Genomic DNA, 19,102 nt, shown 5'->3' on the forward strand with positions numbered 1-19,102 from the left:
CGCTTTGCCAGCCAAAGGCACACAGAAGTATCACACACGCAAAGGAACATGTTAAAAATGCACGAAGAAGCCCTGGCAACATTAAGCACAGCAACAAGAGCATTTTAGCTGTCAAGAAAACTGTAGCTCTCGACGGCGAGGAAGCCTCGCAGTGATGCCAGGGCGGTGGAGAAAAAAAAAAACATAGCATGATAGAATTCAGTGTATGGGTGTCTCAGAATGCAGCGCCTGGAAGAAAAGGAGAGAAAACAACTACAAATCCTGTGCAGCTGCTCTTCAATATGTAAATCAAGGCTTGCTTGGAAGTCTAATTTCAGTAGTACAGCTGTGCATGCTGTAGTATCGTGTGAGACGAGTTAGGGGGTTTGTTTGAGGTGACTGTCACGAGTAATATTCATTTCAGAGGACCTTCAATCAAACTGCATTACCTCAGTGGATATTTAAACCGCCCCTAAACATGAAATATGACCACAAAAAAAATGCAGTGTGTTCCCCCTGCCTCCACTGCGCATCAAATGTAAGAAATTAACCCTTTTATAATCGCTTTTAAACAAAACTACAAGCACAATATTTCAATAAATTGGAGTTAACACATGTTCACAGTGGGATACTTTGCTTTTCATCAATAAATCAGACATGTAAGAGAGGAGGTGGTTGCATAATTTGGGGAGCGGAACTATGATGCAAGCCCTTTGTCTTGTTTTGTAACACGCAGCGTGGTTGTGTACACGCACAAAGAGATGGAGATGCGCAGAGACAGGGCTCTGTATTAGCGAGCAGTCGGGCGTTAAAGGGGAGCCAGAACCCTCCGAGGGGGAACTACGGGATCCATTCATTTACTGCTATCGTGGGGTCTTGAGTTAGATATATACAGTGCATATAAGTCAGCCTTAGATACAGCACATTATTCAGTCAGTGAGATTGTATTTTATACTATAAAGTGCTCCCATTGTTAATTTTTGAGCTGCTTTCCCAGTTAGATACATCATAAAAATCTGATCTGACTGACTTTATATTTTGCCATGAAAACTACAAAGTTTTTTTTTATGATGTATTCACTTTCTTTCATTTCACTTGGTGGTTTTCTTGTTTTTGTGGCTGCATAAATCTAAGTGTTGTGTATGCCTGAAGTTGATCTTGGATACACTTTCCCCAATAAAAAGTCATTCTGTCTCCTCCAGTAATGTATGCCCATTCATCAATGTGTTTCCTTTTGAGGTAAGAGCTTTAACTTTACTCTGGTTTAAACCCGTAGGCAGGTGAAACAAGGTGGAACGTGTCTCGTAGCTGCTGTGCATTATGAACCGACGAAGCTCCCACCGTGCAGCAGTCGGCCCCTGACTTCATCAATGATTGATTTCACCTTGTATGGCTGCTGAAAGTCAGGGCTAAATGTTGAGTCTAACTGATGCTGTTCTCTAACATTAATCATCTTGTATATAAAAAGTTCTGTGAAAAAGAAAAAAAAGTCTTACAAGCACAGCTCTAAATAAAAAAAAATGCCAACAGCAGTTAAGGGAAAGAAAGCTACAGTACCTGGCGCACACTCAATTTATTTTTACTCATCAGTGAGGAAGATAAGCCCCCGTCTGCATCTCTATCTGACAGTTGACATTTAGCCTTAATTCTGCAGTCACTCGTTACCATCTGATTGAGGAAGGCTTTCATGTACATGCAGCCAAATTCAAATATGGGCAACATAAGGACATTTTTTTTTTGAGGCAAGACATGAAACAAATCAGTGTGGCTTACGTTTTCTCAACTATTATCACCTCTACTTGCCAAGACCTGGTTACTAACAGCGTGATATTTCAGAACTCTACGCTAACCCCGCTGCAGTTTGTAGCCTGGGAATCAGACCAATCTACAAACTCTGCTTCATATCAGACATTTGTATACGGCCTGATTCAGGTCAGGTTAATCCCCAAATATGGGGAGGAGCAATTGAGACCTTTTTGTAAAGAACAAAGATGACTGCCACTGACAAGGAACAGTGTCCTCCTCGATGGTAGTTTTACCAGGTAAAACTGATGAGTGTTGGCTACTGAGTCATATTGTGCCAATCACTGAGGTTACACTGAGATGCAGGACTGAACGATATAGGAAGTCCTTTCTGTTGGCTGCCAAGTTATAAATACTCATGTTCAGTTGCATACACTTATATTATGCATACATTTGTACATACATTTATGCACTATATATATTTATTTATATTGATATTTGTACACTTTATATTTTTATTACATTCCTTATTTTTCTTTTACTGTGTCATTTGTAAGTTGAAGTTTGGTTTATACACTGATTTCTGGTATTTTTATGTTTAGTAAGCTGCTGTGACAGTGTAATTTTTCTGTAAAGGATCAATAAAGTATTTATCAAATCAGTGAATAATGAGCCATAACAGTTAAAAGTGTGAATTAGCTACCTTGTCTACTGCTAGCTTATTTTTTGTTAATGAATGTAGAAATTTGCGACAAATGTCTGTGACGCGAGCTCACTTACCTGGGGTTTGATTGCAGGAGGGGGTTCATTTCCTTCTGATAATGGTGACCCTGATTAGCCGGCTGGATCAGTAACAAGGAGAAAAAATAACAGGTCAGAGATGTCAGCAAATATTTATGATCTAAGAAGCAACTAATTATACATATTTAGTTATCTCCATTAAGTTAAATGTAGGTTTAATGTGACTATTATATTCAATAAAGCTCAGTAATAAAGGCCATCGTATCCACCATCAGACTGCTTTTATTTTATTTCTTTTTTTTCTCTCCTTTATTTCGAACAATTTTAATAAAATTAAAACAATTTAAAACAAAAAAAGTTAAGCTCCATTGCTTGACATAATGGTTGCCTCAAGAGAAATTGTGCATGTCTTGACAGAGAAACTGTCACAGGCCATTTTGTGACTGTTATGCACACGGCAAATTCTATAATGTGTAGGGCAATTGTTGCAATGTACTTGGATTTTATCACCATTGGAATATGTGTCGCAACCGTGGACACAAAGACATAATATTTTCCTATTCCTATATGTCTATCTTGGGACTTATCTACGAATACATTAACTGCAGCTTAGCCAGAGAAGCCAACTAAATCATCATGCAACTCAATAATTTATGCCCTAACTGCTGCTTTGCTTTAAAAGCAGGCTGAGGAGAAACATGTCTTTGTGGAGGAACTACTGCCCAGAACATCAACTCAGTTGGCAAATTTCACATACAATGCCTCATCAGAATCTACTTCAACAGCAATGCCGACCAAGCTCGAGCTAGAGAAAACTTTCACAAACTTTAGCACAACTTGCCCAACAAATTGGGCTTAAGGCTTTCAGAGTTTATGGAAATATTTGTGCAGAGAAAAATATTTTTTTTTTGCCTTTCTGGCAAACAAGAGAAAAACAGAAAAAAAAGGGAGACACAAAAAACATGGGTGAACAAACAAAGATAAATGGATCCTTAAAATGTATAATCTGTCAGAAATGTAGATGTACTCCGACAATTAAAGGGTAACAAAAGATGGAATCTGGGTTGTATTTGTGATTCGGCCTTTTAAAACACTTGCGGCTAAATTCTTTGTTGGCCTTGTGAAGAGACTTTTAACTGAGCTGGAAGATTAGAACGGTTTCATTTCAATATGTATTAATATTCAGCTGCAAGAAACACAAGTGTGTTAGCCTCTCTGTCTTGGCGAAGCTAAAGACCATGTTATCGCCTCAGGAGGCTCTTTAAGTCTCGTGCCTGCTTAAAGACTATTACATTGCATGACATTGATGAAGAAGCAGACATGTGGAAACCGCAGCCCTTGCATTGCTTAAGTAAATTTAAGCGATCTATCTGCTGCAGTGCCTACATATGTAATCCTCCATAAATACGAAGGGGCCTAAAATTGTACCCTGTGGAATTCTGCAGGTAATATGTACTGATGATGATAAGTTACCTGTGGGGTAGGAGCTGGAACACTTCTGTACTCTATATGTAATATTAAACACAGTGCCTCAAATGGTCATTTAAACTTACATGAACTACAGAATCAAAGCGAGCGCTAAGGTGTAAAAGAACTACAAATGTATCTGCTTCCTCTAGTTGGCTCTTTGAACTGCCAACTCCATTGTTTGACTACTCTCCTTGAATGATGCTACTCTGGGGCTCAAGCTTCACTATGACACGCCTTCTACATCCCCACACCTGTTCATCATCTTGTTATGACATCAGAGCAGTCAGAAAACCTCAAAGAGCTCAATATGTTGCTGATCAACATTGCTGTAGGCTCGATCATCTCTGGCCCTCAGCCTGCCCCTCCTGTCACGAAGACAAAAGCACTTCAGTTCAAACCACTTGGCTGTAACACTTTGCTGTACAGCATTTCTGGGCTGCACAGACCAGTTTGGCAACCGTGTTCAGCAGAACAGTTCTACTGCCAGACTATTACTTTTTAACGTCCATCTTACTGCCTTATTTATCCAGGCAGCTCCCAGGTGATGGCTGTTCGATCAGCTGCAGTCGGGTGGATTTTTGCCTTGCTTTTTTTCTATAGGTGCTATTTGTTGTGTGTGAGTTGTTTCACAAAACAGTTACTTAACTCTTATTCAGAACATTGACTATGTCAATCTAAATGTTTATGGAAGAGGAATTACTCACACCATATCCATATTGTACCCATTTGGGAACTTATAGTCAACCCAACTCCACAAAGGCATCTACTAAATGAGACTTTTTCTACCAAACGTACTGTCATCGCTGCCAACCATGCTACAGACAAAACATTTAGATTAAAAAAATATTTAAACTTCATGGTTTTCAACCCGTAACTTGCTCTTACTGTTTGAAATAATGATGTAATGCAACTGTCTGTCAGAATTTTAGACAGCAGAAGAAATTTCTTAAACTCTTTTATTGAAAGCTTAATCTAATAACCATCTTCTGACTGAGAAGAGATGATGAGATCACATCACACCATTATCGGCTTCTCTTCACTGGCTTCCTGTCAGCTTCAGCATCCAGTTCAAGATTTTATTACTTGTTTTTAATGTTTAAATGGGCTGGCAACGTTGCTGCAATGATCATGCTCCAGTCAGAGCCCTGAAGTCATCAAATCGGATGCTCTTGGATGTTCAAAGATCCAGGCTGAAAACCAGAGGAGACAGAGCCGTTGCGGTGGCTGCTCCTGACCTGTGGAACAGTCTACCTGTCAACATCAGAACTGCCTCAATCTCTATTTACAGATTCTACATAGAAATGTAGCCGTGTGGAGAGCAAGAGCAGGCGGAACGTTATAATGACATCTCCCATCAGCATTTAACGTTCAGCATTTAGATTTCTCAACTTTCCCGAATGCATCATGATCTGACCTACGTTCAAGAAACGAGCATTTTAAACGTTTTGTTGACAAAGCTTCATTTTAACTTTATACAAATCTGCATCATGATGTTGAGATTTCGGCAAAGGTGAGACCCGTTAATTAAAGTAAATCACAAGAAAACATGTTTCTTTTTGTGTAAACAATGCAGCACGTGGAAAAGGAAGTCTTGACTGGAAGTCGTTTATCGCTAACCGCAGGCTACACGCCCGGCATGTTCACCGTTGTCCCCAGAGGCTACAAAGTCGTAAAGCTGTAGCTGATGGGATCCAAGATGGGAACTGCCCAGACCCGCCTCTTTGCATTGGCTTTTAATTCCAGTTGAGCTTTACATTTTATAATGCAAATATATTTTACTCTTATTTATTGTGTTTTTATTGTTCATTTTACTCATATTTGTTCTTTAATATAATATCATGTTTTAAGCCCGTACAGCACTTTGGTCAACTGTGGTTGTTTTAAATGAGCTGTGTAAATAAACTTTGACTTATTTTGAAGGTGCAACAGCAGATTCTGTTTGGCTCAAAAGAACATTTAAGATTAGAGTCTTTCACGATGCTCTCGTCAGTGATTAATTGTGAAAAGCACCCTTCTATTAATAAAAGTGATTTGTTTGTTAAAAACGTTATAACATCTAGATTTGATTGTAACTGACACACATCAATGTGGTGGATGTAACATCCCCCTTTTCTTTATATCTGTCAACTGTAGCTGCGGTCAGACATCCTGGTCACACAGAAAAAACACTACATAACACTTCATATGACAGCCGTGTGCCCAGAGAGGTAATATGTCCAGTATCAAGTCTCGACCACATATTAAGGTGTCTGAAATCTAGATTCAATCATTCCTACAATCTGCAAGGTGATTCTTTTGTGTTCAACCAAATAACAGACGCACAGCACACAATCGTCAGGGGATTGAGGCAACGTCTGGACCGGTACGGCAGCTGCAGCGGCAGACACAGAAGCAGGCGCAGCATGGATTTACAGCAGGGCCGCGTGAATCACAGCATCCAGGGACAAGAGATGGTTTGTCGGTTCTACAGAAGGAGTTCAAAGCCCAAACAGCGACTGTTCTCCTTCTGGATCCCCAAACCCTCTTTTGTTTTTATCTTTCATCGCAATTATTGGTGCCTTTTTAATGAAAGTGATAAATGCTAGAATGTGATTTGTATGTCATGGTTTGTAACGTCTTTCTTTATCCATCTACCTCTCTGTTCCTTTTGCAAGCGTTTCTTGATATGCTGATGGTGGTGCTGTTGCCATATGTATTTAGAATTGTAAAGCACTGCAGCTGAATCTGAAAACATCACTTCAGGGTTAGATCAAGTCAGATGTAAATCTCATCCTGTCCCTGTGGAAAAGTGTACCTACCGCAAGGTCTAAAGATACATGTTTTTATTAGTGACCGCATCCCTGTGTCCTCAAAAAGGAGCCACGCGATGATAATCCCTTGTGGTAATTCCTCTTTTCATTGTGTTCTGCTTGAATCTCAGTATATTAATGGCTACCTGCGTGTAAGGAAATGCTAACAGGCCTATAACAGGACCATCTGTAATGATTGCACTCACAGGGGATCCTACAGAGGACCCAGTAGGGCCGGGAAGGGCACTGTTCTCTCCTCATAAGTGTGATGTGCTTATGCTAATGGACCACAGATCTAAGTGACCTTCAATAGCCAAGAGCAAACTATACCATCTTTGAATTCTTAAAAGACTTGTGGGGATAATTTCAAATGACCTAAATAATTCTGAGTCACTGGGGGAAGTCACTGGTGGATATTACGCCAGTGTACTTTTAAAAGCTGAAAGAGGCCAATTAATGTGTTTCTATCTCCATAATCGTTTGTAATGCAGAAAACATGCAGGAGAAAGAGGTGCATTAGCACTTTATGGCGGCATACGTCGGGGGCTTGAAATGGAAATCAGCGAGCGTGAGGATCAGCCGGGGTCAAAAAAATTATTCCAGACGGGAGATTGAAAGAAGGACAACCTGCTAATGATTGTAAATAGTGGATGAGCTGCACACGAGTGTTGCTTTTTTTAGCGTGGAATAAAAGATCAAGAGCAGCAGAGTGTGATAGTGCACACCGTGGAGATGTGGGTCCAGGTTGAAGTGTCGTCACTGCTCATGCTGATGCTGACATTGCACTGGTGGATCTGAGATGCACTGAGGCCCGAGGCTCTGCATTCATCTTCCTCCTGCTCCCTTTTCAGACTTGCCAGCATTCGAAGCTCCTCATCATCATCCCCGTGTATTCGCAGACTGCTAAGCAGGTGTAAGTTGTGATCGCTGGGATCAACAGACTTCACTGTGTTGTCTTCTTCTTCCTAGAAAACCATCGACCATAAAACAGAAATTACTTATTTTACACCCAATTCGCGAGGTTGACTTGCACTAACAAAGTATAGTCATGTTAAAACAGAACAAAAATAGTCCCAGACAATGCCTAAGGCAGTGCTGGACATAATTCATTGTTTGGACCCTCTGAGGAAACGCCTTTTAAAAGTATATCTATTAATTCAAGAGAGTAGTATGCCGACTCGATTTGTGACAGGCCTGGTGTTGCCCTGGTGTTGGATCAATGGCAGTCAATAAACCAGGTCTGCAGGGAGCAAAACAAACTCCTTGTCATATTTCTCTGACAACCTTTCAGTCAAAGCCCTCACTGCATGCTGCCTTCTGGAGTTGGCACAAATCAGCAGTCTGGAGCTGCACTGATCAAGGATGCTGGGATATGTCCCAGCAGTGAGTTGTGTAAATGCAGAAAGCAACAGCCAAGTGACAGATCTCCCTTCAGGCCTTGTGATCGCTCCAGTTGACTATTCTCTGATCCTGGATCTTTTCAACTGGAGCAGCGGCCTACCTCAATTTGTAACAGACCCATAGTTTGATCCCTTTCAGCACAGCATTGCAAACCTTTTACACAAGTCGTGCGTCGCTGGGAAAATCAGCGCTGACCACACATAACTACGGGGCAAAGACAAGCTAACAGAATACAGTCAGAGCTTTTGATAATGCCTCCAAAATCCACTCTGGACACCCCCAGCTAACGAGGAAAATATTTGTAACAGAGAATCATTGAGCCAAGCCCATTTACTGAAGGCTTTGGCAATGACAGTCACTGTAAACAAACATTTTCCAGCAGATTTTAATCACGCTAATGTTCATTTATCCGGGCTGCATTAACCAACCCTGGGGAGAGAAAACATAAAAACATTCACTTTCTGTTTCATTTTGTTGTGATCTCCGGCAGCTCCTGACAGAAATATCGGGATCTTTGGTCGAGTCTACAACTGAATATGTTCAATATATCTTTTTACTCTAGCCACATGATAACATTGTCTGTATGTTTGGTGTACAGTTGATTTATCAAAGCCTTTTTGGTGGAAACAGTCATCAGGGATCCTTGAGAGGCTAAGAATCAGACTATAAAGTATATTTGCGGACCATAAAAGGAAAGTATGCTTCAAGAAGCTTAAAGATCTGTGTAAGAGTTACTTCTCCTTGATTTTAGGACTTCAAACACCCCCTTCATTCTACACAGTCATTTGATTCATTAATGATAATTTGCTACGTTTTAGTTTTAACCAGGATATAAAACTTACGGTTACGCAAAGTTCTTGTGACATATTTAGATATGTTTCTTCTCCTCTTCGCTGATGTTTTAATCTAAACATGTGAACGCTACAAATTGATAAGCTCAGCTTGCCATGGCAAACATACGAGGTGTTTGTTTGCGTGTCAATCTTATTTCTGCAGATGAGTGTGACTGTGTGATAAACAACGAGCTTGTTTGTTCCGTGATGTTGACACAGCGAGAGGTTATCCAAATTGGCAATGTCTTTTGTGGCAATATAGCATCAAACGTGGGCATCTCACAGCGGAGGTAATTAGGGGTGACGGCCAATAAACAGATATTTGGATGATAACGAGGTGGAACTTCAAAATAAGAGGCATTTAAATGTTTGTGTATATTTCAGGATAAAATCCTATAGAGCCATAGCATTCTGGATGAGGCCAGGTGTTTGTTCAAATGAAGATGTAAGCATTACCTTCGGCTCTGTGGAGTCCCAAACTTTGACTTCTTGCAGGAGTCTCCGAGAGAGCGACACACTGCTGTTACCGACCAGAACCTGGCTCACTCCCTCTGATCCCTGTGGGTGACACTTCTGTTCCTGTCTGCTAGGTGAGAGGCAGCGTGTGGGGAGGAACCCAGCAGGCTCTGCTCTTCCTCTGAATAGAGACTGTATACTGGCGGTAGGTGGACTGAGCCCTCTTTGTGTTGTTTGGTCCATGTTATGAGATTCAGGATGGACTTCAAGTTGCACATCCAAAGTTGGACTGGGAGATCTGGGAGTAGAAGGGCTGGACTCAGCGCTGGCTCTTTGATGTTGGAATGCCGTGTAGGTGTTATCCTGAGAGAAATACAGGAAAATGCACAAATATAGATTTCAAATAATTGCAAAAACGACCATAAAAAGGATGATTAGTCATGACCTACAAGTCTGTTTCGAATGTTTCCGATGTCAGCTCGACAACTTTGATGTTGTGTTCTGCCCTTTAGATAGATGTCTGCTTAATGAACCGTGATAATGAGATGGCAAACAGTCAAAGGGATTGAATAGGTGTTGGTGGCTTAGCTTTAAATTAACCTCACATTAAAGAAGGCTAATGGCATTCTCTTTCAGTCTGCTAACGTTTCCCACCTCCAGATTTAAAGTTAACACTCAGTGATGTAGTTCAAAAGTTGTCGCCTACCAATCAGGTTACATAACACACAGCACACAGAGACACAGAGCGTGCTTCTTTTCAACATTAAAGGAATACTCAGCTGAAAACCAAACTTTTGAATATCAAACACTCTTCCCTGTAGGCTTGAAAGATACGTGATTCTGAAAAGTTTGTAACTGGCTTCTTCACCGAGGACAGCAGCTGGATTCACAACAGTGTATTCCAATTGTGACCCAGTTTCAGAGCGGAGAAAAAAGAAAAACAACCATGGAAACTTTTCAAAAATCCTGCAGCAAAAAAACACTTTTGTCTCCAAAACAGCTAAACCAAATGACCAAGTGTAGTATGTACATACATAAACACAGGCTGGCGGCAAACAAAGCTGAGCAATTAGCGGAACAGGAGAAGGTATGATTGTGTTATAGCAAGCGGAGCATTAGTGAGGACACAGCATGATGATGCTGAGGGAATATTGATACGTTTACAAGCTGCTTGATACATTTTCTTTTAAAGTGAAGGTGGGTTGCAGTTGGAATCGATTGACCACATTCATACAGCTGTGATTTTCTTTTGATGTCACGTTCAGGGTGGAAAGCTGCTGTTATAATGGCATACAGCTGTGCTTCAGGGTGTGAATCCAATTGTTATCATTTCACCGCTTCTCAATTGCTTGAAAAGATAATAGATTGTGAAAATCCTGAGAGAAATATTTACATATTTCTAGTTAAAATAAATGATGTAATAACCCTATAGCTACAATTTGACAGCTAAAGTATGTATTCAATAAGCTAACATTATCGCCTGATCGTGTAGTGTTACAAGATATAATACAAAAGTTGTACATCTTAGCTAATGAGACATTAGCTAAAAATTAGGTAAAAGCTAATGTTAGCAGTTTTGACAAAGCTTTTGGCTCCTAATGAGTTATCAATTTTGTTGTTTTACTTAAAAGTATAAGCAACTGAAATGACAAAGGATAGTGAAAATGATACTATAAATATATCAGTTTGACAGCTCAAGTTAGCATTTAGCCACTTACTAGCTAATATTACTGTAAGGTAGGACATGGCTGCTATTACACACTTCAATAAGAAAGACATGAATTCCTAGCTCAAGTAATGTTACTAAATATTTGCTTCCTAGCAACCGAAGTGTTTGCTAGGAAGTGGTTGAATGCTAATATTAGCTGTTGTCTCCTGGATTCTGATGGGTTATCAAATAGGTTATTTTATTTTGAAATATGAGCTAATTTCTCTCCAGATTTTCACTATCCATTGTCTTTTATTATTTGCTGATCAACCGAGAAGCAGTGAAATTCTAATGATTCTTTTTGTGATTCCCTTCATTAATACGACTTACAAACTGAAACACGGCAGCACGACATTATAACAGCATTTGAGCTTCCCACCCTGAGCGTGACGTCAGAGGAAGATGGCTGTTTTACGAGTTAAGTTGACATTAACAAGACCAATAATTAATTATTGGAATAAATATATATACAGTATATATATATATTTATTTATTCCAATAATATATATATATATACTGTATATATATATATATAAATATATATATATTAGCTTGACTTGATTGACCTGGCTTGATTTATCTTTGATAAACCCTGTTTTAAGTGATACATTCACAACACAACATAACACAAGATACTGTAATACTGTGCATTCCCACCAATTCTCCATGAAATACATAGAATCACATTAGTGGATAATACAGCGAGCGAACCTATATTTCTTAGTTCTATAATATCGACATTGTTTGTCATGAAGTAAATGAAAGACTGTTTCTGTCTGCTGTCTCTCTTTGATGTGTTATCATTCATCTCTGAGTGTTTTTTTTAGGGGTGAAAGGTTACCATAAGCCCCTTAGGGTTTGTAGCTCATCTGCTCCGTATGTTATTTGTTTTCTTCTTCTTTTCAGTGCTTTATCATTTTCGTAAGTGCAAGTGAATAAACAATGAACCGCATGTATTATTGAAAGGCCTTATATCGGTGTAGCTGTGGGCAAGTGTCTATAAGAGAGTTTGTCAGCCTGTGTGTTGAGGGCATGCACTGCTGCACTGGTTTTCTGGCATTTGATCATGAGTGTCATGAAAGCAGTGTACTGTACTACTGCATAGTGCATTCTTTCAGTTATAAACACATCAAAACAACTCCCTGAAAATCAAAGTTTGAAAAAAGTTTTTGCCTTGCTCTATACTGCTTGTCAAACATTTCAAAATAGTTCATCAACTAAGAATCATTGCTTTGTTTTCCTTTTAATATATCCCTGTGTTTGAGAACAAACGGGAGCTCAAAGAATTGCTTGAACCTGATGCAACACCTTGAAAGACGATATTGCCTCAAGTTGAGAAATGAGCGACCTGATACAAATGACTGAAAATCAAAATCTGGCCAAACTTGGGGCTACTATCAACAGTCTGATGTACCACAATGTTGTGGACGATGGTGGTTTAGGTGATAGTTACCAATTGTTTCATAGCTTCTATTAATGAAAAGCTGGCATCCATACCTTAATTATTAACCCTGTGACGCTGTTGAGTTTTACAAGTATGGTCAGCCTGTCTCTTAAGTCAGTTTATGCTATTGAGAATACCTTTAAAGAGGGGGTATTATGCTGTTTCACATTTTAAGATATAAACTGTATATAATTTTGCAATGTTGGATGTTCATACTAAACGTGGGTCAAGTTTCAAATCTGTAGGTTAAAGTATGTTGGAGTAATCTCCAGGCTTCTCAGCTCAGTCTGCTGTGAACGCCAGGTTTCAGACAGACTTCTCCAGATGCTTCACTTTGTGATGTCACAAAGTGGAGGAACTCTATATTTGGGCATCTGCCCGAGACACAGCAAAACTTCCTGGCACAGTTCAAGGACATGCCCGCCCAGCAGCTCAGTCTGTTGAATTTATTTTTTTGCTTTGCTTGTCAAGTTGGTTAAAATGATCTTTTAGAAAGTGTTTCTTTGGCTGTGAAGGAAAGACATCAGTGTTTACTTTTCCAAAGGACAAGAGCACCAGACATTGATTTCAAATAGAAAAGTGAAGTTTACTCTCTGCCGACAACTCTGTAACACAGCCAAAGGGTAAGAGGTGTGCCTCAAACACTGAGTTCTGCCCCTCGGCAGGATTCGGAGAGATGGCCAATCATAGGAAAGTGGGCTTGTCGGGGCGGGGTTTCTTAAGGAGACAGAGCTGACTAAGTCGTTTCAGGCAGAGGCTGTATGAGGACCTGCACAGAGCATCAGTGTGAGAAAAATGAGGATTTTTTTTAAACTGTAAATTATGCTAAGCTACTCCACAGGTATCACAGAGTGAAATATGAAGCTTGAAATTAGCATAATACCCCAACTTTAAGATTACAATGCCATTTTCGCCATGTACAAACCTGCTTTATGTTCACAACGTCTGACACATTTAACAGATAAATGTCTCAATACTTTGCTTTCTTTTATGCATCTGCAGATAATGACTTTCATTTTTCTTTCAGCATAGATGCTTTGCTGCTTGGTCTCTGCTCAGTTTACATTCTGTTGCTGATATTAATTATTTTTCTATGAAAAGAGAATCACTTGTAGAAACACTTTCATTACTTCTTCAGTTCTATAGAAGCATGTCCTTCAGACAAACAGCACAAGCCTTTCGCTTTGTCACTCCACTGAACTGCAGTGACTTGAGACCAGGGATTAGCTGCACACATTAGCAGCAAGATGCCCTCTTGCATTGCAGTGCTTCAAACTAAGATCCAGCGATTACAAGTTAAAGTGGAAGTGTCTGCACTGTGTGGGAGTCATACCATGTTACCATGGATTCAATACAATGGACAACAAGAGAATGTTAACACACAGCTAACGTACACCACTAAGGCTTAGAGAAATAGGAGGGTTTGCTAGTAGAAGTAATCTCTGGGACTCTTTTAGTGTGCAGCCTAGAATGAATCACTTCCCTGGGACATAAAGAGACAGATGACAGTTAGATCCCAGAGATCTGAAATGCATGTACCTTCCATAAACGCACTATATTGATAGATTTTTTTCTGGGGCCACAGACATCTTTTTAGAGCAGATGGAACTTGCCTCAAACTGTTCATCTCTAATCTGTTTTACTCCCTGAGTCCCCCATCTGCTCCCTCTGCCAAGGACAGGAGGAATCAGTGTCCACCCACATGCCAAATGCTTCCTGTGAGAATTCACTTTCTTCACCTTCCCGAACCCCCATTCAGTACCCACCGCCGCCCCCACCCCCCGTCTTTGCTACTTAAGTTCACTAACCCCTCTATTCCCACCTCTGACTTTAAATCTCCATTGTGCCAGTAGCTCTCTTTATTCCTGTCTTGATAGGTAATAGAAGGAGACTGATGATGCCCTCTGCTCAGTCATCAAATCAGGCTAATGTGTTACCAGTTCTTTGCAATGTTCAGTCAGGGCCACACCAACACTTTTACAAAAGGTAACTCTGCTGAATATTCGATTGCTTACCAACAAGTCCTTTGTAATTTTAACTTTTGACCTGGTTTTCATACTTTGGTTGAAACTTGGCTAAACAATAATGGCAGTGCACTACGAGTCAGCCACATCAAACTTTTGCTTAATGAATGTTTCTTAACCTTACTTACAAGGTGATGAAGGTGTTGCTGCTATATTGAAAGACACATTTCAATGCAATCAGTTATCATAGGGTGATTATACTGCCTTTGAATATTCATTCACTGTGATGAAAGGCACACTGAAAATAAATAATGTAATTGACAGTAAATTTCAGACCTTCAAGGTCCTCTGTCAATGTTGGCTATAACTTCATTGAGCTTCCTGTTATCTCATGTCAGGGACGTAGGGAACTGGTTTTAGTGAAGCTATGTCCATGTCAATAAGCTTAACATCAGACCCTATTGATTCACATCTTAACAATGCTGACCGAAAAACTCCGGTCTTTGACACTCTTGCAGGTAGAAATCACCATAGAGAAACAACCCAGATGTCTTTAGTGAGAAAAGACGATGTAGGAAAGTTGGGCACAGAAGGGGGAAAAGTAATATTCAGATTCACTACAACTTTTTTAGAGGGAGACGTATTTGTAATTCTGAAATTATTAAACCTATATTAATCTCTATTTACAGATTCTACATAGAAATGTACAATCTGTAGGCAGGGACGTGGATTTTAATTACGGCAAGTGTTCTGTTTGAACTACACTTGTAGTCCGAGTAATATTGACCAATCACGTATCAGCAGGCTGCGGCATATGCAGGAAAAACTGTCCAAGAGGAGAGCAAAAGGAGGCGGAACATAATCCGCCGTAAACGACGATTTAGCTTTTTATTAATCTCTATAAACAGACATCTGCATGTAAGTTCAGCTAACAATCTGTTCTAGATCTAAAATTTTACTTGAGATAAATTCCCTTGACGTTGTGTCACGAAAGCCGTTCAGCCTTCAGATTTCCTGACTTCTTCGAATGCATCAGATCGAACCGACCTCCGTTCAACAAACAAGCATTTTAAAAGTTTTCTTCTCCTCTTGAGGACAGACTTGACAAAGCTTCATTTTTACTTTTTACAAATCAGCATCATGATGTTGAAATTTCGTTATATTGTCTCAGACTATAGCCAATGGGATCCAAGATTAAGCCTAGATGAGCCTCTCTCTGTAACATCAACATTGGTGTCACCATTTTTGGGCCTTATTACAGCTGTTAAGAAGCGATCTAACCCTCCAACACGAGGATCATACAAACAAGTGTGCATGTTTTTTTTCCTGTGAATAAATGTCCTGAAACCACACAGAAACCATTTGGCTAGACTTTCAACACTCAATGCTAACAATACTAACTGTGGAGGATTTATTGAAGCATCTTGCTTCGTCTATCTGCTGTTTTCACACCTTGCCAAACAGCTTCTCCAAAAATGTTTTCAGTTTCTTGTAAATGGCTGTGCTGTCAATGGCTCACTCCTGTCAGGCACTTTTCCAAAAACACTGAAATCTGCAGTTGTTCAGGCCCTTCTTAAGAAGAGATACCTGCGCCCTTCAATATCCAATAACTACTGACCCAACTCCAAACATCCCCTTGCTGGAAAAAGATTTCAAGGAAGCTGTTTTGATTCAATATAATAAGACATTTTTCAACAAACCTCCCTGTGCCTCGGTCACAGCCGATCTGATCAATGGTCCTGTCCAGTGATGCTCATTTTACCGCACAAACTAGGTTTGCAGATTAAGTGAAATCTCTGAAAATCTCATGTTTAATCATCACTGAAATGTTTATACCAATGGTATTCTATTACTTTTAAACAGGTGTTGTGTGTTTCTGTTGTTGGCAGCAGAACTGAGGCAGGAGACGCAGCATTGGGAAACTTTCAGAGAGCAGTAGTCTGCTAAATACTGTAAACAGCCTAACTGAACATTTGAGGAAAACAGTGAGAAAGTTAAAAGTGCCCTGTGGTGTTTTCTGGTAAACAAAACAAAACAAAAACTTATTGACCAAAACATTGTATGTATCCTTGAGGTCTTGTACTGCATTTCTTCCTCAAAACTTTTGCAAAGCAGTATTTGGAATCCAGCATTGTTTAAAGTGGTGTTTACTAGCTTTGTTTACATCTAATCTCTCGCCGTGTTCTTCTCCCCTGCCCTTTCTGGCATTTTCCTCTGTATCTTGGCTCCTGTATCAGTGGAATATTATCAAACCTCTGACAGCACAGTGTATTGTGTATAATTTTGTTTCCCTGTCTGCGTGCGTGAGAAAACAAAACTCAGAGAAAGACTGGCAGCGTTCTTTGAGTCTGCAGGTTCCTGCGTCTAGAGGTCAAAAACTCAACAAGGAGCCTCTAAATGAACTTTCTCAACTGATGTCTGTCAACTTTTGCCCTTTCAGAACATGCCACATTACCTCTAGGCATCCCACCGCAGGTTTCCGGCATATCTGGGGCAATACATAGTTTGCAGCGTTGTGCTCCACCATCTATAGGCTTGCTCCATAAAATCCTTCACAGAAAAACATTTCATAGCCCGGCCTATTACAGTGCAATTTAGACTTGAAAAAGCTGTAGTTATTCAATTTATGATCTTTGTGGATCTCTCACGGAGTAGCAATTTTGTGCTGTGTTTTCTTTGGATTAAAGATTCGTCTCTCTTTTCTCCTCTGAAGAATAGTGATTTCCAAAATGACCATCTCACAGAAAAGTTTGAGCTGGGAAGCCAGAAAACATAAAAATCCGTCTTTACACTGATGGTTTCAAAATAAAGTGCATTGCACTGAATCACATTTCTAACTCGTTCCACACAGAATGCTTTTTTTGTTTACTCTCTAACCCGGGTTCATACCATGTGGAGGTTTTAATCTGAAGAAGTGAGCCTTTGGGTTGTTTCATTGTGAAATGCTATGAATCATGTTTTTTGTGGATACACTTTCTCTCAATCATAGATTTTAATACAGTTGCTTTCAGTTGATTTCACATAATGCCAACGGATATTCTCCAAAACATTGCATTTGTGATTTATCATGTGAAGGTGGGCTCTATAAGCGACAAACTGGGGGGAAGGCAATAATATTGTTAAGTATCCAATCTAAACATTTTAGATATGCATGTGGTAATCAGAGGGTCATGGCTGCACATTATATTATACTTTTCAAATGCCTTGGCAACACTGTCCTCATAAGCTATCTTCAGTTTGAAAATAATGTAATATTAAAGCCAAGGAAATTGGAAATGTTTTGCACATTCTGCATTCTACAAACAGAAAGGTAAATCAGAATCTAAAGAAAAACTCTGGATAAAGAAGACGAAGACCGAACCTGCAGTTTGCAAAGGTCACAAAAAGAAGATTCTATTTCTCTCGAACAGAAGCTATTAAATGTTTTTTCTAATAGATAACTCTGCTTTGATTTCTATTTCTATACATGTACATCACCACATGCACACAATGTAGATGGGTCAGCATTGAGAGACACTGATACCAAAACCTGACATTTACTATTTAAGCAGTTTTTCGCCTGCTTGACTCGATCTTGACGGATCAGGAAATACACTGACACAGTCGCATATTGTCTGTGTTCGATACCTCTTCCACATCACACATGAATGCCGTCTCATATCTGACAAATGCATGCAATATAAATTGGCTATAACTGTTTCTTTAGGTTTTTGTTTTAAGTGGATTTTGTCATTATTGGGTGCATAGAATACATCACTGTGATGCTAATGTTAAAGCTAACTAATCAGCTGAGCAATAAAATGGGGCTATTAAATCTGAATTATGAGTCTTATTATAAAGTTTTAAATAAGTAAAAGCAATTAGCATTTCTTTGAAGATTTTTTCTTGTAGTTCAACAGTTTATTTCCCCGGCTCAGCATAAAGAAACTACAATTCTTTGTTAAAAGTCTCGGAACCATGAATATGTTATAAAATAATTAAAAAGATGTTTAAAGTGTACCGCATATATACCCTGCATTTTGACACTTAATGAAAATGAAACCCAAGACTAAATAAGTCAACACAAACAAAAGCACGTCTTTAGTTGACGTATCATACTTCTGAAATACTGCTTGTGTAGGTAAATATGAAATACCTCATCACTTTCACTGCCGATGAAGTCGTCTTCAGGCTGGGCCTCACACCGCCTCCCTCTGCTGCTCTGAACCTGCTCATCTCCCGTCTCCCCCTTCTCCTGGTCACCCTGGCCTTGCCCTCGTTTGGGTGAGTGTGGCTGGGATAGGAAGGTGAACACCTCTTGCAGAGTGAGCTGGGGCTCGGACCCCTCGTTATTCTCCCAGCTGCTACAGACCTGGAGGTCACCTGACAAACCCGGCCGGACGGAACAGGAGGGAGACTCTGGTGGTGCGGGAGCAGCTCCTGAACTTTCCATGTTAGGACTGGAGCTGTGCTCATCTAATATAGAAGCAAAAACAAAACACAGAGTCTCTTAAAATATAGTTTTAAGTGTGAAACACCATAACATGTGAGACTAAGTAGATAATCATGAATCTATTTAGATTGACAAATTCATT

The 19,102-nt window shown here is 39.8% G+C and overlaps 1 protein-coding gene across 1 annotated transcript in view; it reads right to left on the reverse strand.

Annotated features, from left to right (window-relative positions):
• Positions 1–19,102, reverse strand: part of cfap20dc (CFAP20 domain containing) — a 33,811-nt gene that overhangs the window by 3,855 nt on the left and 10,854 nt on the right. The window contains exons 13-16 of the mRNA XM_069678552.1: positions 18,664–18,983; positions 9,413–9,775; positions 7,448–7,687; positions 2,503–2,564 (exon numbers count right to left, since the gene is read on the reverse strand). Coding sequence (XP_069534653.1) covers positions 2,503–2,564; positions 7,448–7,687; positions 9,413–9,775; positions 18,664–18,983 — 985 coding nt within the window. The remainder of the gene's footprint in view (positions 1–2,502; positions 2,565–7,447; positions 7,688–9,412; positions 9,776–18,663; positions 18,984–19,102) is intronic.

The sequence above is a fragment of the Semicossyphus pulcher genome, unplaced genomic scaffold, assembly GCF_022749685.1.
Source record: "Semicossyphus pulcher isolate SPU_LCO1_2020_fin unplaced genomic scaffold, fSemPul1.0.p SCAF_3, whole genome shotgun sequence".
Lineage (NCBI taxonomy): Eukaryota > Metazoa > Chordata > Actinopteri > Labriformes > Labridae > Semicossyphus > Semicossyphus pulcher.